This window comes from Schistosoma haematobium, chromosome 6, assembly GCF_000699445.3.
Source record: "Schistosoma haematobium chromosome 6, whole genome shotgun sequence".
NCBI lineage: Eukaryota > Metazoa > Platyhelminthes > Trematoda > Strigeidida > Schistosomatidae > Schistosoma > Schistosoma haematobium.
In genome coordinates this window covers 6629602-6657232 of record NC_067201.1, presented here as the reverse complement: position 1 = coordinate 6657232, position 27631 = coordinate 6629602, and the positions used below count along the sequence as shown (strand labels likewise).

Here is a 27631-nt window from a genome sequence, read left to right as displayed (position 1 = left end):
ACCGTCAGTGGGATTAATCACAGTGAAAAAAATCGATACATATTCATATTGAATTCACTTGGTATTGTTTGGCTTGTATCTTCCCATTGAGGTTTAAGACTGCAATTGATCAGTCTGTTATTGGCATATGTGCATACTGTGCGTATGCCTCGATATTGCCTTAATTCACAAGCTATTTGTAAGCAATGATGGGTAGTGGCTAGCAGTGGATTTCCATGACAATACCAAGTGAATTTCAATTCACCCCATTGCACAAGCAAGTGGCTATCAGGACTCAGTAGCTGAGTGGATCACGCGATGGCGTTTGAAGCAAATGGTACTGAGTTCGAGTCCCACAGTGAACATCAACTCTGTGAGATGCAGGTACATCCAGCTGTCGAGTTCCAAATAGGACGAAACGCGCTTCCTGGATTCTACTGCTAGCCACTATCCATCATACTGATTTGAAAGAAGTTATCATAAGGGAAAAATATCTATATTGTTTTGCTTTTAGCTGTATATTCTTTATTCAGTCTCTTTGTTTTTCAAAAGAAAACTTGGTGAGACTATAATTTATGGAAGACTTTTGAGCGACGCTATAAAGACCTTGAGGAGAATGTCCACCTACATACTACGGCGAAACGAGGATTATAAACCATTGTGAGGAATTAGGATTAATATTTATAGTTGATAGGGTTAGGAATTAGATTTTTCACGAATTGATATCAGCTATAATGTCAAAAGTCTATTTAACCATATGGATGAGTGAGTTTCGCGCCAAATTTTAAGACCTCTTATTGTTAGTCTGATTAGTTCATCCATAAATTATAATCTCACCGAAAGCTTTTGTTATACTAAGAAATGTCTAAAGATGAACTCCTTTATTAATCAAGTTAGTAATGTGCATAGTTTTAAGTTGTTCAGTCGTTCTGATTGCCAACATTACTATAATGTAAATACGTCACTTGTCTATTAAATCATCGACTGACGTTTTTACTGTTATTGTTTTCCCTATCGAAGTTTCCCATATATATATATATATATATATATATATAACATAGTTTAGGTTAGACACAGTATCAAAGTAATTCGTTATTGTGCAACAAATGATCTATCTACAAAGTAGCATTTTACACACTTTATTTTGAACAGTTCGTATTCAAGAGATGAATCTGACAAAAGTTACAATAAAAAGAAGCTTGGATGAAGGTTGTTATTTAAGAAAAAAACACCCTTAGTAAATTTAACTTTCATAGATATGTTGATTTACTGTTTGAATAATAATGACAATGATGACAATGATAATAGGACACACATTGAGGAAAGCATTTAAATGCGTGACAAGATAAGCCCTCATTTAGAATCTTCAAGGCCAAAGGAGGAGAGGAAGACCAAAGAACATATTATGCTGAGAAATAGAGACAGAAATGAGAAGAATGAACAAGAATTGGATAGAACTAGAAAGGAAGGCCCAGGACAGTGTGAGTTGGAGAATGCTTATCGGCGGCCTATGCTCCATTGGGAGTAACAGGCTTAAGGAAGGAAGTAATTAAGTAATACATCCTGTGAAGATTACCTTGGTATTGCCTTAATTCATAAGCATTATTAGTAGAGATAGATGGTAGCTAGCAGTGTAATCTAGGACATGCGTTTTGTTCTATTTGTAACTCATCATCTGGATGTACCTACCAAGTGGATAACGTGATGGCGTTTGAGGCGAACAGTACTACGTTCCAATCCTTGAGTACAGCATCAAATCTTGAACCCACATACATCTAATTGACGAGTTCCAAATAGGACGAAACGCGTGTCATGGATTTCACAGTGAGACTATAATTTATGAACGACCTTTAAGCGACGCTAAAGTGACCTTGGAAATGTCCACCTACTTACTAGGGCTAAATGATGGTTATAAAGCAGTATAAAGAGTAAAGATTATAATTCACAGTTAATAGATAGGGTTAAGAATTAGATTTATGGTTTTCATCACGAAATGATATCGGCTAAAATGCCAGAACGCTATTTAAACAATTGAATGAATGAATTTCGCGTCAAAATCCGAGACCTGTCATCTTAAATCTGATTAGTTCATCCATAAATTATAGTCTCACCGATTTCACTTCTAGTCACCATCGATCTTTCCTTAGTAAAATAATAATGATAATGAATTGATTATCATTAATATTTTTCTAATCACATCAAATATAAATTCAACTATACAACAATAATTCATTTAGTCCATTTTGTTCCTTCTGAATTTATCTTCACTATACCAGATAAACTTGTTTGTTTTCTGTTAGCTAGTCATTTTTATTTCAAAAATCTAGGATAACATTACTTTGCTATTCAGTAATATACACAATTCGTTGGCTTGTAAAGTGAATGATCAATAATATACGAAAAATAAAACTATGGAAATACTTTCATTTTTCTATTGTAGAGAAAAATTATCGATTAAAATAAAAGGGAAAAGAAAAACAGAATAAGAAAAAAAGAGGGAGAAAACATCGATTTCTTCCTCAGGGGTGTGTGTGTGTTGGGGGGGAGGGTAGAAGGTAGAAGATTTCAGTGGTGAGTCAAGTTTAAAATAAATTGATGTTTTATAAGTGAGTAATTAAAAATTTTTCCTTTTTTTATAGAAGTCACTTAATATTCATTGTTAGTTTACAGGTAATAAAATAATTCACAATCATAAGTTAAATTATTGTTACAGTGAACAGAGAAACAGATGGATAGATAGATTTGTCGCTCAATTTTGTGGATTAGTTGAAGTTAGATATTAATACAGTTGGATGACGGCTGGCTCAGTGGTCTACAGGTTAATTACTCGCGCGCGAGAGACTAGTAGGTCCTAGGTTCGAAACTCGCTGGGTGGGATGGTGGATGCGCACTTCCACGGAGGAGTCCCAAAACAGGTTTTCCATGATGGTCTAGCTTCAAATGATTCATGATCTCAACTATTAAAATTATAATATTCACAAAAACCCCTTCAGATATGATATATTTCTATTTGATAATGTTTTGTTTATAATATCCAACGAAATATTGACTTTATAGACTTAAATTATGAATACCGATAATCCAAGTACTGATGTATATTGTGACAAATTGGAGAATTATTTAGATCATTAATAAAAGTGAAGTATTATTTTTGTAAATAACTAAATGCTTCTCACCTAAAGCTCTCGATGAGTTTTAATGTTTAATATTAAGATGTAGGCAACGAAAATACAAAATACTCTTTCGTCAATGTTTAACTGATCAGTAATATCTATTTCGCTATTGACATGAAAATCATATCATCAAACACGCTTTTAGCTTACATTTATTATTTTGCACTATAGTATGATCAATTCAAATTAATACATCACTATTAGGGAATAGAAATGTTCTAGTATCTCATTTTAAGCGCTGAACCGATCAAAAATTTAAGTGAGGTAGTATCTTGTTTGTTGTTTTGTCATTCAATCTGGATCACTTGAATTTACTAAGTGTTCTGTCGCTTAAATGTAGCATTTTATATATCAGAGGAGCAAGGTTATATTACTCGTTTCGAGGTGTTAAATTATTGGTATTCTAGTAGTTAACAATTATTACACGATACTCAGTTTATATGTTAAACGTGTACACAAGATATGTTAACTCAATATAGTAATTATTATTTGAGTAATTAGTGTAGGGAATTTCATTCAGTGTACGAAAAAAGAAGCCTTAAATTTAAGTTTTTTTTTATCAGTATGACACGATGGAAATTTTGATGCATCCCATGAGAATTCATTACATGTCCATCATTATCACAAGAAGTGATGACTTCACTAAACTTAATGCTAACGTTTCTGATTGTGAGATTAAGTGATGTAGGTTTAAATCCTATGGGAAATATTAATTCTTTCTAAGACTACAGATTCGTCTTGTTAATGTGTTTTGACTACCATGGACGTTGGCTCATTTCCGTGGATCGGTCGAAGCTAGACGATAACACCGTTGGATGTCGTCTCCGTGGTCTAGATGTTAAGTGTTTGCTCTCTAGATCATTAGGTCCTGGATTCGAACCCCGCGGGTCGTGATCATGGATGAGCACTGTTGAGGAGTCCCATACTAGGATGAAACAGCCATCCAGTACTTTTAGGTTTTCTATGGTGGTCTAGCTTCAATTGACTTATGATTCCAACTATTAAGTTATCATAATATCCATGAAACCTCTTTCTGATAACTTTTATGAAATTCGAATTCAGAGTTTCATATAGATTTCATTCAATTGTCAACATACACTAAGATTTAGTTCACGCAATATTGAGTCAATTAAACTAATAGATAAATTATAAAATAGTCGGTCAGAACTAAAAACCCCAAATGCCCTGGTATGACCGAGAGTGGGGTGGGCCCGCCCTTTCTCTCGAAATGCTCTCACATGGCCACGCGTATACAGCCTCTGCCAAGGAAGTTCTACTCACTGCCTTCTCGTGGCGGGGGTGTTGTTTACGGAAATGAGAGGACGAAAAGCGAATATCCGGCGCTTTAACCGGATCCCAAACCAAATCAATGGTGCACATGGGCTCTAGTATCCTGCGGGAACAAATGGCGTGTGAACCAATCGTTAGTCACCGGCTACCATAGGACTTCATCTCCTCACGATGCTCCATTGCCTTGTGGGTCAGACCTTTAGGTACAAGGCTCGGAGTGTGGCCCGCTATGAAAACCACCTGCTTCGGTCTGGGCATCCGGGCAGTATCTCAGCCCTCACACAAATCGAATGATTTATGTGGTACATATCTGTTTAGTGCCTCCTTGTACTAATGTTTATGTGTTTAAATAAATAAATAAATGAAACCTAAACAAACATAACATTCACTAATAATCATTGATTATTCATGTATAATATTTAATATTAAAGTCTATAAATTATTGGGCACACTCTAATCTAATAAGCTCCGCCTATCGCTATTCCCAAGCCTGAATAAAGGAGGAATTTTGATCATGGGGTTACTGACCCCATCTCATAGAAAACTAACTCGCTAAAAAAAACAAAAACGCTAATCAGAAAGTTCTAATCCAACCTACTTAGTTATTCAGTGTTACTTTTTAGTTTTTTTCTTTTTCTTTTCTCTTTTCAAGAAAAAAAATAATCAATTCTTTATCGAATATTTCTCGAAATTTCGATATTCATATCCGTATAGATATAATTTAGATTAAACATAAGTGGGGGGGGGAGATATGGAAAAAATACAAAAAAAATGTCAAATCTATCACATATATGAATCAATATTTCCAAATGTCATCTGGGTAAATTTATGAAACTAAAACAAAGATTTCATAGCTACATAAATATATGTAGTTGGGGAAATTTCCCTATGACAAACAGTCAATCAACTAAGAAAACTAATAAAGAAAAAAAAATGAAAATTTGAAAATCATAAAAATAAAAATAAGAAAATAAATCAATTTCTATTTAAAACGAAAAAAACAAAAAAAAGAGAAAAACAAAGAAAGAAAGAAGGAAACAAATTTGATATCCTATCAATATGAACAAGGTAATGTTGTTTATTCTGATACTTGCTTGTAGCAGTTGAGACAAAGTATATTGATTTGTATGTTTTGACTGTATGTATGTATGTATGTGTATGTGTGTGTGCATTTGTGTGCGTGTGTGTACTATTGGTCAAATTATTTATCATAAGATTTGTTGTTTTCTTAATGTATTCTAAATGAATAGTGAATTTCTAATGGTGACAAAGGAAAATGTTTATAAAGGTATTATGTAGGATTGAACCAATTAGAAAAAGTTAAGATAAATGAACTTTGTATTTTTTTTTTCATGTAGAATGTGTAATTATAGAGTGATTAGAATGTTTATAATTCAGAATAAAAATGACAGAGTCAAACATATTACTTGCTCTTAGATGGGGGTTGGAGGTAGTCGACATGAAACCCTGGACCCGGGTTTCGTGCTACTTGGCACTCGTCAGCAAGATGTACCTGTAATCTTGAGAGAACTGGTGCTCCCTGGAGGATTCGACCTCGTGTCATCCAGCTTCACAGTCAGAGACGTTACCCCTGAGCTATCCGAGCCGCGACCGACTTCCTGTAGGACTGAGATGCAGTCACAATTGATTGATCACTGTGTGGCGATCAATGTCGACTACCATCAACCACCATTTAATCTCAATATATAGTGCCCGCAGTGTCGAGTCACCTAGACTGGTGGCCACATTGCAACATGATCGATAGCATTTCATCTGCATTAAGAAGAACTTGACATACATGACATTGATCGCCACCCAGTGATCGATCAATATTGCTTGCTCTTTTTTTATTGATTGAGATCATGAAACGATTGATGTTAGATCACCATTGAAAATATGGAAGTACTGGACGTTCATTTCGTTCTATTGTGGGGACTAATGAGAAGTGCGTATCCACGACCCTGCCCCGCGAGATTCGGACCCAGGTGTTATCAGTCTCTCACGAACACTTAACCTCTAGACCACTGAGTCGGCATCTAGTAGTGTGAATGTCTAACCTACCATGTGCTCACCAATGATTAGTTTTGTGAGTGAATTCTCACAGTTCTAATGAGAAGCCATGACCAGTGGAACTAATCCGTGTCGTGTGGAGACAGGTATCTACCTCAGTAAAATGGAAGATGGTCGCGCAATTACGCGAATTGGTTGATGTTATACATTAACACCGCTGAATGTCGATTCAGTGGTCTGGAGGTTAAGAGTTCACGCGCGAGACCGACAGGTCCTGGGTTTGAATCCCGAGGGGGGCGGGATCATGGGTGCGCACTGCTAAGGAGTGCCATACTGGGACGGGATAGCCGTCCAGTACTTCCAGGTTTCCAATGGTGGTCTAACATCAATCGGTTCATGATCTCAAACACAAAGTTAATAATCTCCACAACCCTATACTGATAACATTTTTTTCTATCTAGACTTTACATAACATGTGAATCAATCAGTTTTTGTTTTAGCTTACTTCATTTATAGTAACTTATTTCATTACTGTTTGACTGAGTAACAAGTAAGTTGGAGAAATAAGGAATTCTAACACATATATAAAAAAAAATTACTAATGGCTCCTTCATTTTGTTGTGATGACAAAAATGTTTCTATTATAACTCTATCTCTCTAACTCTCTAGTGAATTTGTTAATAAAGTTCTTAGTAAGCAATGAAGAATTTCCAATAAAACTATTTACTAGCTGTAAGACAGATTCAGGAAGACACCATCAGAGTGAATACACTCGCATTCAGATTGATGAGGAGTTGTACCAATCTATCCATAACATTAAGATCAGATAGTATGCCTTTGAACATCTTAAAACAATTGAACCTCAACAAGTTTCATTATTATTGTTGAGAGATACTTTTGATTTGTACAGGTTCTTTGTATATTTGCTCATAATTAGTTTCCAAATCACTCAGTTACTCCAGAAATTATTTATGTTCGTCCCTATACTATATTCATTTTATGTCGAAAATGCTTATTTTGATATAAACTAGATGGAATGTGGTTAGCAGCAGAATCCAGTATATGCGTTTCATCCTATTTCGGACATGTTAACTGCATGTGCTTACTTCCTAGAGTTGATGTAAACTCCAACACTCAAACCCAGTACTATTTGTTTCAAACGTCATCGTGTTTTCCAACTTAGCTACTGAGCACAACAAATAAGAGATATAATTCAATTTGAAATTGTTTGAATTATCTCGCTGCTTGTATCATAACGATTATATCGAGGGAACCTTCACGGGATCCTCATATGCCAAACCCAAATGATCAAATTTCAATCAAATATATCATCAACGAGCCAATCTAAACGATTTTAAATCGAATTACACTTCTAACGTGTTAGTAAACTTTTCTTAATACTAAAAATCTGGGATCTAATGAACTCATTATTAAGTCTATAACTTTTATGTTTGCCACAATTTTTCTTGTGATATGGTTCATTAGTTGACTGTAGAAATCCGTCTAGAATTTAATTAACGGCTTTCCATCAGTTAGCGATTATTGCTGGCTAGTCAGAAGTTTTCAATGATTTATTGCTTATTTATATTTCACTTCTGATTAGTGTTATTTTGGTGGAGTTTTGTTCTCTGAGCTGTTTTGAAGTTTGTGTTGATGATGTCGTCCAGAAGAACGATGAAAGCTCCATGACCAAACCATCCAGCTCAGAGAACAAAACTCCACCAAAATCATCCACCTGAGCTACAAATCTTCTCCACCATCTCGATTAGTGTTATTTTTGTGTACAAGTTTCGAAAACTATATTTCAGTATTATGATGAATATAACAGAAATAACTATTGCATTATTAGCTAGAAATTTACTGATTGTTTTTATTTATATCAATATGGAACAACAGTTATAAATTGATTATTCAGTATTGTATCCATAGGCAGATATTTTGTCAAAAACGTAGTGCTACTAGTCATTTTGTCAGTAGTATAAAATTATATGCTAAAATGTGTCTATCAAGTGTACAAAGTTTAAATAAATTTGAGAGCTGTAAATGAGAATATGGCAAATTAAAAACATCTAAAGCAGTTCAATAGAGGTTCTTTCATTAACAAAACTGATAAGCGATTGTATTCAAAAAATTCGTCAGAAGCACGTATTTATAACAAACTATATTCTATGATAATTAAAATGTTAAGGGTATTAAGAAATATGTATTTTGTTAAGTCACATTGGGATATATTATTAACTCTCTACCCAATGCTCACTTTATTTGAAACTATCAAGTGCAACCTTGGAAATGATACCTATAGTCTTGTTAATAATTTAGAAGTGGGTTTTAATGACGAATATATCTTGTAAGTGGCCTTAATTTTCTCCAAAATTATTTAAAGTTGGATTTCCAGAAGTTAGATACCTTATTCAAGATCTTGGAAACAGTATACTGGTCATACAAACTAGATGATGGTAGTTATTTAACTATATGTGCTGGACAATATATTTTTGATCAGACAGAACCCTATAAAATTTTCCCACCTTCCTAAATATAATTTTCGAGTCGCTGTTATGTAGTAAGTTACACTCAACAAGAATTGACCGGTCAATAAAATTGAAACACTAGAATTGTTACATTGCAAATACATGGTAGTTTAAGTCGATGAATCTCGACAACTAAGTTACTGTTTCATTGAGTTGAACAACTTGGTTGTTTTCACATTTGTCTTTATGTGTAATTTATCGATAGTTAGGTAAAGCAACTTCCCTCATCAACCATGATTTACAAATAGTAGCTATCAACTCTTAATATGAACATTGAAATGGTGGTGATAAACTGTGTGAGTTTTCCCAAAAATCTGTGCACAAAATAATCAGATTAGGCTGATAAAAGAACTTACTATCTAGTTGTTTCATCGCCGGTGATTGATTCGTGCCTTGAACTATAATATGAATGTCCAGAGTTTGTCTCTTGTCTATAAAGAAATGACCCACGACGTCCAGTGATATGTTGCAACACTAAATTACTACCTCGATGCTCTTCAAGTCGAAATTTACGCTCGTCATTAGCACTTGCATCAAAGCTGATAAAAAATGATAGAAACAAGAGTCATTTTTGTTGACTTAAGGTGTAATGAACAAACGAGTTAATTATTTTAAAAAGAACATTTTAACTACTTTAATTTATTTAAATAGATTGTTTAAATTTGTAAAATTTTTCATTTGACTAATTTAATTTTTGTTGAATTTGTTTCACATGGAATTCATTGAAGTATAAAATCTTCTCTACTATGGTATGCATAGGAGTTGCTTATAACCAATCAAGTGTGTATGTATTCTAGCCTTTTTGACTGTAGTTAACTCTATACAATAATATACTTAGAAATACTAGTTAAATAAATATTAGGATGATAAATTACGCGTATAATCCATTCAGTGAAATAATGAAGTACCGAAACTTTGAGATGAATTCAATATAACAACGCAAAATAATTGTCGTATTAGAATTATTTAACACTTTCACTATGAGAATTTGACTTATATCAGCAACTAACTAATTCAAAAAAGGAAAATAATGTTTTGGTTTAGTAAGAGCAGAAATTAGATAGATAGTCATTGAAGTTGTTATATCCGGACCAGAATAAATGAATGGTAACCGTTAGAAATTAGTTATAGACTAATACTATACGTATGTTCTTGTTGTATGACTTTTAAGTAACTATACTATATGTGTGTTTATATTCCTTTTATTATAAGCTTTTATGTGACCTATTAATTATTGTTCCCAATTTATTAGTAATAGTCTATCACAATCACAGTCAATATCTGGCTTGATCTTGTATAGTTGTTATTCTCGGTGATGCGATTTGATTTGTTTGCATATAAATCCAATATGTCTGAAATATGTGGTTTGCATCGTGTAGGCTGAGATTGGCGTTCTGGATTAAACCAGTTTAGTTAGGAGAGAGGCTATTAAGAGCCTAGGCTCTAGGCTGCTCGTAAAAGTTTACATGTCACTATTTTTTGGTCGTGTAAGTCGGTATCACTAATTGGATGTCCTGTCACGTGATGTAATTGATCGGGCATAAGGATATAAGTTTTGAAAAAAACTTTATTTAAAAGAACTAATTAGTTGAACATTTGTGATGTTTGAGGAAAGATACAATCTGTATTATGAACAATGTTAAAGGTGAAATCTATTGTTTTCTTTATAAATTTCACTGAATGGTTCAATTTAACCTTGTTTCATTTTAAACTAACTGAAACATAAAATTTTATATTTTGAATTCAGATTTTTATGGATTGATGTGAATTCTTCTGATGTATGTGCTTCAAAATAATTGTAAACGTCTGATCAATAAAGTATGTTTTTTACTAGTATAGGGGTTGTGGAGATTATTAAGTTTTTGATTGAGATCATGAACCGATCAGTGGAGCTAATCCATGTCGGGTAGAGACAGGTATCTACCTCAGTACAATGGAAGTTGGTCACGCAATTTCGTGGATTGGTTGATGTTAGACACTATCACCAATGGATGCCGGCTCAGTGGTCCAGTTGGTTAAGCGTTCGCGCGCGAAACCGAAAGCCCTGGGTTCGAATCCCGCGAGCGGGGTCGTGGATGCGCACTGCTGAGGAGTCCCACAATAGGACGGAACGGCCATGCAGTGCTTCCAGGTCTCCAAAGGTGGTGGTCTAACATCAATCGGTTCATCATCTCAATCAAAAGTATGTTTTTATCGAAGGAGGTTTATGTATATTGTTGAATTTCATAATTCATAAACCTAAGTGATCATAGATAAGCAGCCATTGATTTGTATATATATAAACGTTGGAGATTACATAAATGTTGGCATAATTTTAATAGTTGAGATCATGAGTTAACTGAACCTAGATCACCATAGAAAGCCCGGAAGTATTGGACAGAGGTTTCGTCTTATTGTAGGACTCCTCCTTAACAGTGCACATCTACAATCCAAGATCTATCAGTCTTACGCGAGAACACTTAACCACTAGACTGTAATTCTTAACATCTGAATAAATAATATGATAGAAAGCAAAAGGAAAAAAAAGAAAAGAGAACAAATTCTAAAACTTAAAAACAAACCTGGTAATATGAACAAGTCAAGATGTGTATATAGTTTCAATGATTACCTCACATCAGTCTTATTTTCTTTTATATATATGTATATATATGCATAATTATTATTCCGTATTACGGTACAACTATTTATGTTCGAATAGTTTTTCCAAATTTACTTTATTCTTATAGACAACGGATAAGGGTAAGATTGAGCTAACAGATGTTTCAATAGTTTCTTTTATATTTCCTTTTTTTTAGTTTTTGTATTTTTCTTTTTAGTGAATGAATTCACTTTAAAACTTTTTATATAATACAAACAATCAAAATGTAATTCTGTACTGTATATTATATAATAAGGATTGAAATGAAAGATGGTTACTAGGGCTGGGGTGGGGTGGGGTGAGGTGGTGTGTTGTTGAGGGGGTGGTGGTGGAAAAGAACAGTATCTTGTATATTTTCTTGAACTTAGTTAATTTGTGTATATTAAGTTTGTAATGATCAATCTATTTAAAATGTGAATCTTTTTTTTATATAGAGAATTAAAACAATTAATGTTATACCTTATTATGTACTTGTTATTAGAGATATTATATTACCATATGGTGTAATAGATATTGTTTAAGTTAATAAGAACATAGTTATTAGATGTAAGAGTTTATATTTTACCGGTTGTTAATGTTAAATATAACAATGTACAGTGATAAGGAGTTCTACAATTGGACGAAAAGGTTGTTCAGTGTTTCCAGGTTTTTCATGGTGGTCTAGTTTCAATGGACTCATGATCTCAATTATTAAAATTACTATAATATCCACAAAATCACCTCTTTGATACTAATCAACACATGTTCACTAGTGACTGACTTCAAGAGGTGTATCCTGGAGTTCTAGTGAGAATAGATGATTAGTGGAGTTCAACCGGGTCTGTTGTGAGATAGTAACTCACTGATGACAATGGTGAACAGTGGCTCAATTTTGTGGGTTAATTGAAGGTAGACATTAACACCGTTGGATGCCGGCCAGCTCAGTGGTCTAGTGGTTAAGTGTTCGCTCGCGAAACCGATAGGTCCTGAGTTGCACTGTGCATGCGCACTGCAGAGGAATCCCATACTACGATGAAATGGTTGTTCAGTGATTCCAGATTTTCCATGGGGATCTAGCTTCAATTGACTCATGATCTCAACTATTGAAATCAATAATTTCTGTCAAGAAATATGCATCCTGTGTGCATTGTCTGAATAATAGCTAATTGAGTTTAATAGCTCAGGGGAAAGCAAATTGTTACTTGAAGTGAATAATACTTGGCTTGAATTTCAGTATGAAAATCAACACTGATTTATGTCAGATACATCTTTTAGCTTTGGTCATTCTAAGAAGTTATGCATGTTAACTATTGAATGTCTCTTCAATGGTTCAGAAGTTAGGCATCCAATGCTAGGCATAAAGTTCCTGGGTTCAACCATATTGAAGCCGTGGATATACACTATTGAGAAGTTCCATACTAAAGCTAAACAGATATCCAGTGCTTTTAGGTTTTTAATGTTTGCCTAATTAATATCATTCCTTGATGTAAACTATGGAATTGTTTGATGGTTATTTAACTTTTTTATATAGGAATATCAGAGGGTGAAGAACAGGTTGTTCATTCATTAGATCGATATAGATATAAAAGGACAAAAAGATAAGTAATTGTCTGTGAAAATCGATCAGCATGACACTGCAAATATGTGCTCACATTGGTTATTTCATGTTAAATACTACTGTAGTGAACAAGAACACCAAGAGGGACAACCAAATATGTTTGAACACAAAATTATAGATTATCTTAGTAAAATCTAAGAACCATACAGTAAATACTTCATTTACAAAATGTTAATCAATTGTCTCAAACTTCATTATTCCTTCATTTCCACACCAGTCACTCTCTGTTCGCATTCTCTTTCCTCCGATTTTCTTAGCCTTCTACCACCAGGTATTCCACTTCCAATTGATGATACATACTACTTATATCTATCAACATCAGTAACAAGCACACACCATACTATTTCATCAAATTATAAAAATCTAACTGCTAATCTGACTATATAAATCATATAAAAAATAGTGTACGGATACATCATTTTGACTTATATGAAATGTCAAAATAATTCATGTAACCAGTCTTTACTTTTCTCCATATATGTCATCAAATCCCAGATTTTAGTGTTAATTACAAATTTGTCAAGCATTCCACAGATATAACACTGACAGACATAACACAAGTATATAAAATTGCCTATTAAGAAACGTTCCAAAAGTTGTATTTAAATGTTTGACAATGAAACTCAATTGTTATTGTGAACAATTCAGTCAGGTATTTAAATTGAACTTGACTCGAATTGTTGATATGGAGTTTCGGGGGGGGGAGAGGAAACTCAATGAATCTCTTTAAAAGAATTCTTGAAATCCAATCAACAATTCATAGTTAATTTGATCTTAGTTTCAGATTGATCATAAACCCTTAAAATTCACTATAAAATAAATATGTTTTATGATCAGTATAAAATTATTAGAATCATATCATCTAAGGATAGTAACCATCAGTCAACATCAGTCAACTTATCAATTTGTAATCCAATCATCTATCAAACCATTTTTTGGTTGACCAGGGTGCTTAATACCTGTATGGTTGCCCCACAGGATTGAGCTGTACTATTCCGATTGTAGCGTTAATGTTTATACGGTGTCTGGTTCTCCTGGAAACGGGATTGAGCTGTACTGTTTGGGTTGTCATGTATAAGTCTGGATGGTGTCTGGTTCTCCTAAAAACCAATGTAAAATTATCCTAGTCCATAAGGGTATATCATATTACAACTCTAACTGTAAACGATAAAACCATTTTAACATATTTGATTTTGAATTTGAGAAAACATTTTTTTAATACAAATACCATAATAAGAGACGGTTTTTCACGTAATCGAATAGTAATAATATTATAAGCAAAGATGGATAGTGGCTAGTAGTAGAATCCAGGATGCGCATTTCATCCAATTTGGGATTCGTCAAATGTATATACCACCATCTTAGAGTTGATGTTCACTCTGGTATTTGAACCTAGCAGTGTTTACTTCAAACGCCATTGCATTATCCACTTAGCTATTGAATCCATATAGACACTTTCAGTTCTAAACATCAATAATAACATTCCAATAAACAATATCAATTGAATTTAAGTCATGTGTATCCTGTTTCATCAATGTAACGTTTAGTATTTATAATAATAAAGAAATTAGTCAAGCGTGAGTATTAAAGTTACGTAAACATGCATAATCATTTATACACAGAAAACCATTTTGAGATGGTTACCGGAATAATATATGTCTGTAACTGTAAGTCATTTATTACTCTGATTCAGTAGTGTGTATATCTACGTATATGTGTAATCGTATGTTCCAAATAATTTATTCTATTCATTGTATGCTTCCGTTTGAAATCAATGAATGAGGAAGGGAAATAACTGGACAGATGGTCTAGTGTGTAATAATAAAAAGTCTACCTAGAAAAAAAGAAGTAATTTATCTCTTTTTAGTAAGTTGAGAAAAACATACATGATTCTCAATCGATTTTTTAACTAATTTTAATAGTTGAGATCATGATGGATTTGTCTCAAAATTTTGTGGATTAGATTAAGTTAAACATTAACACCGTTGGATGGCGGCTGGTTCATTGATCTAGAGGTTAAACGTTTGCACAAGAGACCATTAGGTCATGGGTTCAGATCCGGTGAGGCGGAGTCGTCGATGTGCACTGTTGAGGAGTCCTACACTAGAACGAAACTGCCATCCAGTACTTTCAGGTTTTTCATGGTGGTCTAGCTTTAATCGATTCATGATCTCAACTAATAAAATTGCTATAATATCCAAAAAACCGCTTCTAATATTATAGCTAATTGTTTGTTATACAGTTATCTTTCTACGTATTTAAACATATGATCTAATAAAAGTACCTTTTTTAGAATCATTTAATATTATTATTATATACCGGTTTTGTTTTAAAGATTTTATGATATGAAAAACAAGGAAATACTTGGTAACTACTATGGACGGTGGTTTAATTTCGTGGATTGGTTGAAGTTAGACATTAGGACCGTTGGATACTGGTCGGCTCAATGGTCTAGAGGTTAAGTGCTCGCGCGCGAGACTGGAGAACCTGGGTTCGATTGGTTGGATTCAGTAAATTGACAGCATCAAAACACAGTTATATGGTACCTGATAGTTGTTAGATGAATGAGAGTCATTAAAGTTTTCAGTGTTTCAGTCAATTGATGTGAATTACAAAAATATGATGCCTTGTAGATATACGTAAACCCATGGCTTACTGCTAAACAACCGTAGATGTATCAATGTTCTTTTTTCAAGTTTACTTAAGGATTTTTAGAAACTGACTGGGGAAATTTTAATTCATTTTTCTATTGGTTGTTTGTATCTTCCCAATGATTTTTAGGTCTACAATTTATCAGTCTCTTATTAGCATATGTACATCCTGTTCAGATTACGATAAAATTGCCTGAAGTCACAACCATTATAAGCAAAGATGCTTATAATTGTTTTTCAGTTGTACAATCTATGAATACATTATAAGATCGTTATTAAATGCATATGCATAGTTTAAGAAAATAGCTTGTTTAACACACATCCCATCTATTTACCGACATTTAGTTTTGATTCCATTAGTTACTGTGGTAACTATAATGATAAGAATCGCACCAAAACATTAATGTATTTTCATTGAGCAAATAAGTCAGATGGTATCAAATAAATCAACATCCTAGAGTTCCGCAATCGAATGAATCAGAACTGACTAGTTGTAATGACATATAATAAACTCACTAAACTTTACGAAATTCGGTATTTATCATAGAACTCTCTCAAAATTTAAGGTAAACTGATCTTTGCACCTAAATATTATGTAATACCTATATCTACGAAATTCCAGAAGTAACAGTAATATTTTTGTCAGAATGGAGATTTGTGGAGTTCAATCTGTGTGTGGTAGAGACATTAAAATTGTTGGATTCCGGCTCAATGGTCTAGACGTTGGGCGTTTACGCGCAAAACCGAAGGTTTTGAATTCAAGTCTGACGTGCGGAATCGTGGATGTCTACTGCTGAGAAGTCCCATACTAAGACGAAACAGCTGTCTAGTACTTCTAGGTTTTCATTGGTTGACTAGATTAAATCGGCTCATGAATTCAACTATTAAAATCATATTTTTGTTAATTCGTGTAATACTATCAGTATAGGGATGCTTCAATTGTTGTATACCAAAGATCTACATGGTTATATCATCAAGGAAACTTTGAATTTAAGGTTCAGCTATTTTTATCACTACTCTTTTATTTGTTCACAGTTTAAGATTCATGAAGTGATCAGATTTAAGCTTTTTGTATCAGATGTGATCTTTCTAATTAGTCCATACTCTGTACAATGGGTAATATGAATGGATTGTTCATTTTCATTTTCTTATCTAACACATCATCGGTAATTCGAAAAAGCGTATTTTCTTTTTTTGTTGCTGAGAATTCGCTATTATACATATTCTATAAATATTATCATTACTTTTGTTTCAAGCTTTATTTGTTTTGCAAAGATAAATAGTGGCTAGCAATGGATTGCAGAACGCACGTTTCGTCCTATTTCGGACTCGTCAACTGAATGTACCTGCTAAGAAGATACAATTAAAACAACATCAAGTGAATTTATTTGTTTTAGGTTTTAATCTCACGATAGGAATTTTTATCATTACTATTCATGAATCAACTGAAGCTAGATTCACTATGGAAAACCTGGGAGCATTGAACAACCGTTTTGTCCTATTGTAGGACTCCTCCTCTGCAGTACAAATCTAGGATCCCATCTCTTGAAATTCAAACTGAAGATCTATCAATCTCATGCGTGTACATTTATCATCTCAACTATTAATCCAGTCAGTATCCAATAGTGTTAATGCTTAACTTCAACCAATCTACTAATTTATTCAATCATCTTACAATGAATCTCATTTGTTAATTGGTTTTTTTGTAGAAAATTCTTAAATGCCTGTTTTTAAAAATACAAAACAAACAAAGATATATATTTCATTTTATTCATTTCTTGTTGATGAATTATACTACTTTTCATTTATCTATAAACTTATTCATGAATAGTTTTCATTTTGAGATGCCAAAATTTCATATTCAGTTTTTTGTTACTTTTCTTTACTTCATTTTTCTCTTGCTTTTCTTTTCTTTACTTTTTTCTTTTCTTTACTTTACTTTTCTTTTCTTTTGATTCTTCTTTTTTTTCGGTAATATTTACTTAGTTAATCAATAAGAAAAACTAATTCAATGATTAGTACATGTGATTTATTTTTGTTTATTAGAAAGAAAATTAATTTATTGAATGATTATTACTTTAGTTTACTTTTTATCTTGGGTTTAGATGAGTGAAAGAAGAAGAAGAAGAAGAAGAAGAAGAAAAAACTAAACACATAGAATGTAAATGTATAAATGTTCAGTCAACTGTTTCCATTTCATTATTCTTTATATTAGTTTACTTCAATAGATTGAATGAAATGAAGAAAAAGAACTTATATATATATATATATATATATATATATATATATATATATACATGTATTGTATGTTGACCAGTTATGTTGTAGTGTGTGTTCTACTTATATCGACATAAGTAGTAGATGGTGCCAGTCATGAACAGAATGTCTGGCAGTAGAGAGACAAGAGGATCGAACAGTAAAGAATCGAAACACGATGCAATTTGTATGAAAATGCAAGAACAATGAAGTCTGAGTCATTATGAAACAACTGATGGACATTTTGCAAATTAAACATTTACTATATGGTTGTTGGATTTTATTAACAAGTTCTGTAATGCTCTGTTGAGTGTGTTCGATTGTCCCCCGCTGGCCTTCTTGTTCACTTACTTAGTTACTTACTCACGTCTGTTACTCCTCATGAAGGAGCATAGGCCGCTCACAAGCATTTTTCATCTAGTCCTGTTCTAGGCGATCCTTTCCAGCTCTTTCCAGTTGTTACCCGTCCTTTTCATATCTGATTCTATTTCCCGACCTAATGTGTTCTTTGGCCTTCCACTTTTCCGCTTCCCTTTAGGATTCCAAGTTAGAGCTTGCCTCGTGATGCAGTTTGATGATTTGCATAATGTATTTCATATCTATTTCCATAGTCTTTTCCTAATTTCGTCTTTACCTGGAAGCTGGTTCGTTCTCTCCCACAGTAGGCTGTTAGTGATGGTATTCGTCCAATCGATGTTGAGTATCTTGCGTAGAGAACTATTTTTCAATACTTGTACCTTCTTGATGATGGTTGTAGTAGTTCTCCAAGTCTCAGCTCCGTACGGCAGAACTGTCTTGATGTTCTTATTGAAGATTGTGACTTTGATATTGATTGAAAGTTGTTTTGAGTTTCATATATTCTTCAATTGTAGGAATGATGTCCTTGCTTCGCCAATCCTCGCCTTTACGTCTGCATCTGAACCTCCTTGTTCATTGATGGTGCTTCCCAGGTATGCGAAAGATTCGACATCTTCCAGAGTTTCTCCATCAAGAGTGACTGAATTGCTGTTCTCCGTGTTGTATTTGAGGATCTTGGTCTTCCCCTTGTGTATGTTGAGGCCTACTGATGCAGAGACTGCTGCTACACTGGCTATCTTTATCCGCACTTGTTCGTGTGTATGCGATAGGAGTGCTAGGTCATCCGCGAAGTCCAAATCTTCTAATTGATTCTGAGCTGTCCATTGTATTCCGTGTTTTCCCTCAGATGTCGAGGTCTTCATAATTCAGTCGACCACCAGTAGAAAGAGGATGGCAGGAAGTAGACAACCTTGTTTGAATCCTGTCCTTACTTGGAATGCATCTGTCAGCTGTCATCCATGCACTACTTGTTCGCTACAATATCATATATATGTGTATATGTATATACAGTTTATTAGTGTTTGTTATACATTCGCAATTTTGAATGTTAAGTATTGAGGAAGTATCTAATTTAAACAGATAAATAGAAATTCTTCATATTTCTTAATTTTGATAGGTAATCTCTAGAATTCTAACAAATAGGTGTAATCAATGGAATTCAACTACATGAAGTATGGGACAGTTATCTTCTTAATATCATTGGGTGATAGTTCGCATCAGTATGAATTTGTAAGTTAGATATCTTAACTAAGTCTAAGTACATATGGAGAGTTGTTCAGTTCTTGTATTTGACCCTGGATCAAGTCGTCAATGCATAATTTAGAGGAATTCCATATCAGGACAAAATAACAGCTATGGAGTAACTTGTTAGATATTTGAAAACAACAGACAATGCCTCTAAAAACTCAATTCAAACAATATTCGGAGCAATGTTGACTTAGTCGAACCATCATACAACAATTTAACTGATAGAAGCCCATAAAATTAAATAATTAGGAGAAATAATATTATTTACTAATAAACAATCAAGTAATGTGGAGAATTACTAAAGTATGATGTATCTTCTCTCCAAAATAGATCAACAGTTTTCATGGTGTAATTCGAAATAGTAATGTGTGTTACTGATGTCAAAAAATATAAGTAGAATATAACACCAATTAGCAATGGAAGTCTTGACAATAGAAGGTTGGGAAGATCGGATCAATGCGATCTAGAACAGATAGTCATTGTTATAAAGATGAAGAAATAATGGAAGTTGAGACAATTTATAGAGTATTTGTGATTTAGATGGTAGTTGGAGGTAGTCAACAGGAAACCCTGGACCCGGGTTTCGTGCTACTTGGCACTCGTCAGCCATTCGATCTGCACTAATAAGGACTAGATAAGCATGACATTGATCACCACCCAGTGATCAATCAATTGTGATTACATCTCAGTCCTACAGGAGGTTAGTCACGGCTCGGATAGCTCAGTGATAACGTCTCTGACTGTGAAGCTGGGTGACACGAGATCGAATCCGCCAGGGAGCACCAGTTCCCTCAAGATTACAGGTACACCGTGCTGACGAGTGCCAAGTAGCACGAAACCCGGGTCCAGGGTTCCCTGTTGACTACCTCCAACCACCATCTAAATCTCAATACATAGTGCCCGCAGTGTCGAGTCACCTAGACTGGTGGCCACATTACAACATGATCGATAGCATTCGATCTGCACTAATAAGGACTAGACAAGCATGACATTGATCACCACCCAGTGATCAATCAATTGTGATAGAGTATTTGTAAATAAAGTATTGAATGTACGCTTTTCATATTTGATCAAAGGGCTCTATAATTTTGTATTGAAATGCATTCGGCTGTCCATATTTATGTTCTTGTTCACTACAAGTACATTTTAACTTTCAATGATTCAGCACTTGATGAAAACAACCTAATTTACACATAAACTAAAGGTAAGAATTATATCTTATGAATAAATGACAAGTTATTTAATGTTCTTGAATATTTCTGACTGATCAATAAATATTAGATCTATGATCTAAGCTTTAATTTAATTAAATGGAATACATCAAACAAGATGCGTCACAAGACAAGCCCTCATATGGAATCCTCAAGGCCAAAGGAAAAGAGGGAGACCAAAGAACACATTACGCTGGGAAATGGAGATGGACATGAGAAAAATGAACATGAATTGGATGGAACTAGAAAAGAAGGCCCAGGACAGAGTGGGTTGGAGAATGCTGGTCGGCGGCCTATGCTCTATTAGGAGTAACAGGCGATAATAAATAAATTATTAAACACCAATTAAGATATTAAATAAGAAAGATTAGTTCAGTGAAGTGTTCTGTTTTCGGCGAATTCATTTTTAAAGCTTAGCGATTGTTCAGCTTTGAAAATGAATTCGCCGAAAACAAAACTCTTTGCTGAAATAATCTTTCTTATTTAATTTAATTCATTAGTTATGATATAAACTTATGACTGGATTTCTGCAGTACATATGTCATTCCAATTAATGTATGTAGTTAGTATATATATATGCAAAACACAATGATATGAATGAAGAATATTCATTTCAATGAATTTCTCATCAGGTACTCTACAATGATTTCATATCCAAACTAAATAGCTCATGAAATTGACCAGATTCAAGGCAGAGCACATGTGAATCAAGAATTGTTGTTTGTTATATAAAATCAAATCAACTCGTTAATGTTGGGGCTGATTAATATGAAATTGTCAACCTGAATCAGTTTATAAGTGAAATGAAATTGTGAGATAAATAATAGGACGAAACGGCCGTCCAGTGCTTCCAGGTTTTCCATGATGGTCTAGCTTCAATTGACTTATGATCTCAACTACTGAGATAAATAATGATCAGAATAAATATGGTCAACATGGCGTGAGAGGGGGAGAGAATAATGCGATAAAAATCAGAAATTATGTAATATGTAGCATAATATGAATTAGGTCAGATATAGTAGACAGAGGGTGAATGCTGAATAAACTTCTCAAAACGGTTAGCAATAATAATAATAATAGTGACAATCGTAAGATGTGGGGATAAGTTTAGGATATAAAAATGGACATTAATCACATTACGTCACCATTTCATAAAATTGATTATTAACTAGGTAGGCCAGAAGTTGACTAGGGTAAAAGGAGCGGCTGAATATATATATATATATATATATATAATATTGGATGTAAAGCTTTAGCATTTGGATTCGAATAGCAATTGCTTCAATCGTCTGCAAGATTCTCAATCTGACGGAATTAGGTAGACTACTATTAACACGATATATTATTGCGAAAGGTTGCTCCATGTTGACTGGATGTCCCGTCTTTTTATTTATTTATTATTTATTTTAACGTATAGATATTGGTATAAGGAGACACCAAATACATATGCGCCACACAAATCTCATTCGATATGTGTGAGGGCTGTGATACTGCCCGGGCGCTCAGACCGAAGCAGGTGGTTTTCTTAGGGGGCCACACCCCCAGCCTTTGACCTAAAGTTCTAACCCACAAGGCAGTGGAGCATCGTGAGGAGATGCAATCCCATGGAAGCCGGTGACCAAAAATTGGTTCATACGCCATTTGTTCCTTCAGGATACTAGAGCCCATGTGCACCACTGATTTGGAATCCGGTTAAAGCGCCGGATATTCGCTTTTCGTCCTCTCATTTCCGTAAACAACACCCCCGCCACGAGAAGGCAGTGAGTAGGACTCCCTGGCAGAGGCTGTATACGCGTGGCCGTGTGAGAGCATTTCGAGAGGGAGAGCTGACTCTCCCCACCCTCGTCCATACCAGGGCATTTGGGAGCGGATGTCCCGTCTGAATGAAATGGATTAAAATGGAGCTCTTAACCGTTTTGACTACACCTATGCTTAAACACATTGAGGGGGGGTGCTCAGGAACCCGTATATATAAGTTCCTAGAACATCTGTCAATAGAACTTGCTCCACAGGAGCAGTTGAAGTGATAGATACAGGAAGACGTGGCTATATATATATATATATATATATATATATATATATATATATATATATATAATTATTCGATTCGATTATCATATTACTACATCATCAATGCTGTTTTAACCTTTATTGTGCTCCCTATTTTTTTTCTAATTTTTATTACAGGCAATAAAAAAAAGAATAAACTTTAACCTACATTAAAAGAAACCCATTTAACTAGTTTATTTAGTTATTTCTTTTCTAAAAAGAAAAAAATTTAAAAAAAAGTGTACTTTTCGGTAACATATAACCTATGTGTATGTATATATAAATGTATCCAAGTGAACTGTAAACAACCTACTCTAATACAATAGAATTCAATCTAAATTTATTTCAGTGGTTTAGATCATAAGTCCACAAAAACCCTTCTAATATAAATATATTTGTTTCTATGGATAATTTTGTATCCATAATAAAAAAATACCAAAACATACATGTATATACCATAGCTAGAAACTATATACATACATACATACATACACACAGACACAAATCAATATTATGTACATCTGTGTATCTATTCAGTTATTACTCAAATACACTGGGGAATCAAATGCAAACTATACCAGTGAGAAAGTTTTTAAAGAAAGTCATTCTGAGAACTATATACATGGAGAAACTATTTTTTTGTTTTTTGTTTTTACAAAACTCTACGAGATGGACTATTTAAGATCAGAATAATAATAATAATAATAATAATAAAATAGAAACAAAATATGAACTGTAATATCCTAGTGAAGATTAAATTACGGGACTAGTAGTATACATACATTCGTATTACATAACTATATAGTAACTAGATTAGGTATATTTATATTCCTCTTGTTATAAGCTTTATTTTGACCTATAATTTATTATTGTACGATTTACGGTTCTTAAGCTATGCTCAGTCTATTAATTACTGTCCCCCTCGCTCACAGCCACTTTTTGGCTTATTTGTGTACACATGTTATTTTCTATTTTATGGTACGTTGTGGTCTGTCTGATTAATATATAAACCGAGTATGTCTGAAATAAACGATTCGATTCGACTGATATTGCAGAAGCTGGTATTGTTGTTCTGGACTCAAGTGGACGAGCTAGGAGGACATAGGACCAATAAGGATGCTAGACTGCTCATACCGGTTGAACGTCATTGGTTTGGCATAGTGCGAAGATTGTATAGGTCGTATTTTGATTGATGGATAAATCACGTGATAAAAAGCCGGACATAAAATCATAACAATATTCCTATTGTATAACTGTTCAGTAACTGGATTATGTCTATATTCCTCTTATTATAAGCTTCATTTTGACCTATAGATTATTAGTGTACGATTTACTGTTCTTAAGTTATACTCAATTATTCGATTACCGTCTCCCACGTTCACATCCACTTTTTAGTTTAATCTTGTACAAGTGTTATTTCTTATTTATGTTGTGATGTAATGTGGTTGGCTTGTATATAAAGCAGGTATTTCTGAAATAAATAATTCAAATAGTGGAAGCTGTTAATGGTGTTCTGAACTCAACTGGATGGGATAGGTGAACAAAGAACTAATAAGGACGCTAGGCTGATCAGACCCGTCAGACGTTATTGGTTTAGTACAGTACAAGAGTGAATAAATTACGTGATAACTAGCGGGACTTAAATCCACAACAAAACCATTTTTATCAGTATAGGAATTTGTGGAGATTATAGTATATTCACAGTTGAATTCACGATTCAATCTAATCTAGAACATCATTGAAAATCTAGAAGTAATGGATAGCTATTTCATCCTAGTATGGGATACCGTTAAATGCTGAATCAGTAATTTAGAGGTTAAGCGTTCATATGCGAGAATGAAGATCTTGTATTTAAGTCCCGAATGCGAAATACTGTATGTACATTGCTGAGGGGTCCCATACTAGGACAAAACGTCTGTTGAATGCTTCCAAGTTTTCAATCATAGTTTAGTTTATATCGACTTATGCATTCAACTGTGAAAAAGTTCTATTTGATTCTCATGATAAATCAAATGAGGAACTAAGAAAGCAAACACTGGAACAGTTTTATTTATGTTATAATTACTAAAGTCATAAACAACGGAAAAACAATAAAAAAAGGGGTCATTTTTGTTTCTTGTAGAAAATAACAATAACAAAATGAAAGATTTGAGCATAACTACTGACTATATTCATTATTGTATGAAATCAATGAAGTTTTGTGGAAATCTTCACAGATTTATGATGAATTAGATGATAATATGGTAGTGCTGTTTAAAGTAGTACTAATATAGAGGTCGCTCAACAAATCTTAGTACTGTCTTCCCTAATGATAAATGAACAAAATAATGAATAACTTCTATGTTATATATAGGTGCAGCCACCATTTGATAGCTCGTACACAATTTATACATAAAAGAAAAGAGTTGGGGGCTTATTTGACACTAGTACACTAATCGAATCACTGATGTTCTACCCTTTCTTTCTTTCTTTCTTTCTTTCTTTCTCTCTTTCTTCCTTTATTCTCAAAATCTTTAAGACGTTTAGTTTATGAGGAGTTTTGTGGAGATTTTTAGAAATTTCAACCTTCCACGTTTTCCATGGTGATCTAGCCTAAATTGACTCATGATTTCAACTATTGGCATTAAATTTAGTTTGGTTGACTTTTACAAACATTCCTCATTATTTTTTTATTATTGATCCCCATAATACTTTGATTAACTATGATTTGAAATTTTTACTTTCTAATAAGTGCAAAAAACAAAACGAACAAAACAACTAATATCAATGGTTAAGATCATGAGTCAGTTAAAGCTAGACTACCATGAAAAACCTGAAAGCACTGGACGGATGTTTCGTCCTATCGCGGGACTCCTCAACAGTGCGCATCCGCGACCTCACACCCTGCGAGACTCGAACCCAGGTCCTACTGATTTCGCGCGCGAGCACTTAACCACTCGTTCTGTCTGGGACTCGTCAACTGGGAGTACGTGCAACCCAGAGTTCATGTTCCTTTAGGGATTCAGACCTAGTAACGTTCGATTCAAGTGCCATCACATTATCCACTTATCTACTGAGTCCAGATAGACACTAGCTTGTGGAATAAGGTGAAATTGTTTTCAGACTACTAAATTTAAACTTAGTTTGGACACCTGAACGCTTTGAACTTTTTTAGGTCAGATTTTTATTTTTAATTTATCTGGAAGCACTGGACGGCCATTTTGTCCTAATATGGGACTCCTCAGCAGTGCGCATCTACAATCCTGCTCGCGGGATTCAAACCCAAGATCTTCAGTTTTACGCGCGAGCGGGATCGCGGACGCGTACTGATGAGGAATATCGTACTAGAACGAGACGGCCGTCCAGTGCTACCAGGTTTTCAATGATGGTTTCATGATTCATGGAATTACTACAATCTCCGCAAAAGAACCCCTACTGATTTTAATTTATCATTTATATGTTTGACCTCTGTCATTAAACTTATTCACCTACCTGGGTTCACTCAGACCATTTCCGTACTATTACTACTACTTAATTGAAAAAATGAATCTATCTAAGTTAGACCACAATTGAGAACCTGGGATAACCGGATGGTCCTTTCACCTAGTATGGGACTTTATACTTGCGCGCATCCATAATTCGCCAACTGAGCATCGAAATGAGGATTTTTGATGTCTCACATGTTTACTGAACCTTAAGACTATTGAGCCTACTTCTATTGATGTACAAGTCTAACTTCGATCAATCTATGGTATCGCGTAACCATCTTCCATTCTCTTCAGTAGGCACATCTCTTACATCCGACACGATTTTTTAAACTGGACACAGTTTCTCATCCGAAATCTGGAAATTTTCTTCCGAAGCTAGTCGCTAGCAAGTATACGGTATCGCTATTATTATTATTATTATTATAAACATAGAAAATGGAATAGATTCATTCACTTAACTTACAATATTTATTTTCTATGTACTTTAAAAGTGTTCATTGAAGGATTGAACTGGACTAATAAAATCTTTATTGATTAAGTGACTTTACATTTATATCAAGATGGAGAAGACAACTGATGATTAAAACTGGCTTTATAACTGTACACTAAGAAGAATTAAACATCTAGTGTTCAATGATTATCATGATGTTAAGTTACATTAAACAAAACCCTTATTGTACATTTGAAAAAAAGTAATAGTTACTATCTTAATCTTCGCATATTCTGAAATACTGAACAGAAAGTTGTATTATAAGAGGATAGAATCTTAGATAAGTCATAGTTAACCATTAGATAAACATATATGATAGACTTATTTAAACTGACAATATATAAACATTTTAAAGATGTAAATGTGACTATCGGTATGATGTAAGATAATATGTTTCATTTTAGCTTAGATTAGTCGGTTAGATCCTACATATATCCCTCTATTGATAATATCAAATGCCCTGGTACGGCCGAGAGTGGGGAGAGTCCGCTCTCCCTCTCCAAATGCTCCCACATGGCCATGAGTATATAACCACTGCCAGGGAAGTTCTATTCACTGCCTTCTCGTGGCCACAGTATTGTTTACGAAATTGAGAGGACGAAAAGCGAATATCCGGCGCTTTAACCGGGTCGGTGGACATGAAGAGTCCATCTAGGGAGTTGGAAAGCCCTCATTCCAAACCAATGG

General features: G+C 34.0%; 1 protein-coding gene across 2 annotated transcripts in view; it reads right to left on the bottom strand.

Annotated features, from left to right (window-relative positions):
• Positions 1-27631, bottom strand: part of PDE4D_1 (cAMP-specific 3',5'-cyclic phosphodiesterase 4D) — a gene marked incomplete at its 5' end in the record, with an annotated part of 193579 nt that overhangs the window by 66655 nt on the left and 99293 nt on the right. For both annotated transcript variants that reach the window (XM_051216755.1, XM_051216756.1), the window contains one exon: positions 9337-9519. In XM_051216755.1, the coding sequence (XP_051065363.1) occupies positions 9337-9519 (183 nt within the window). The remainder of the gene's footprint in view (positions 1-9336; positions 9520-27631) is intronic.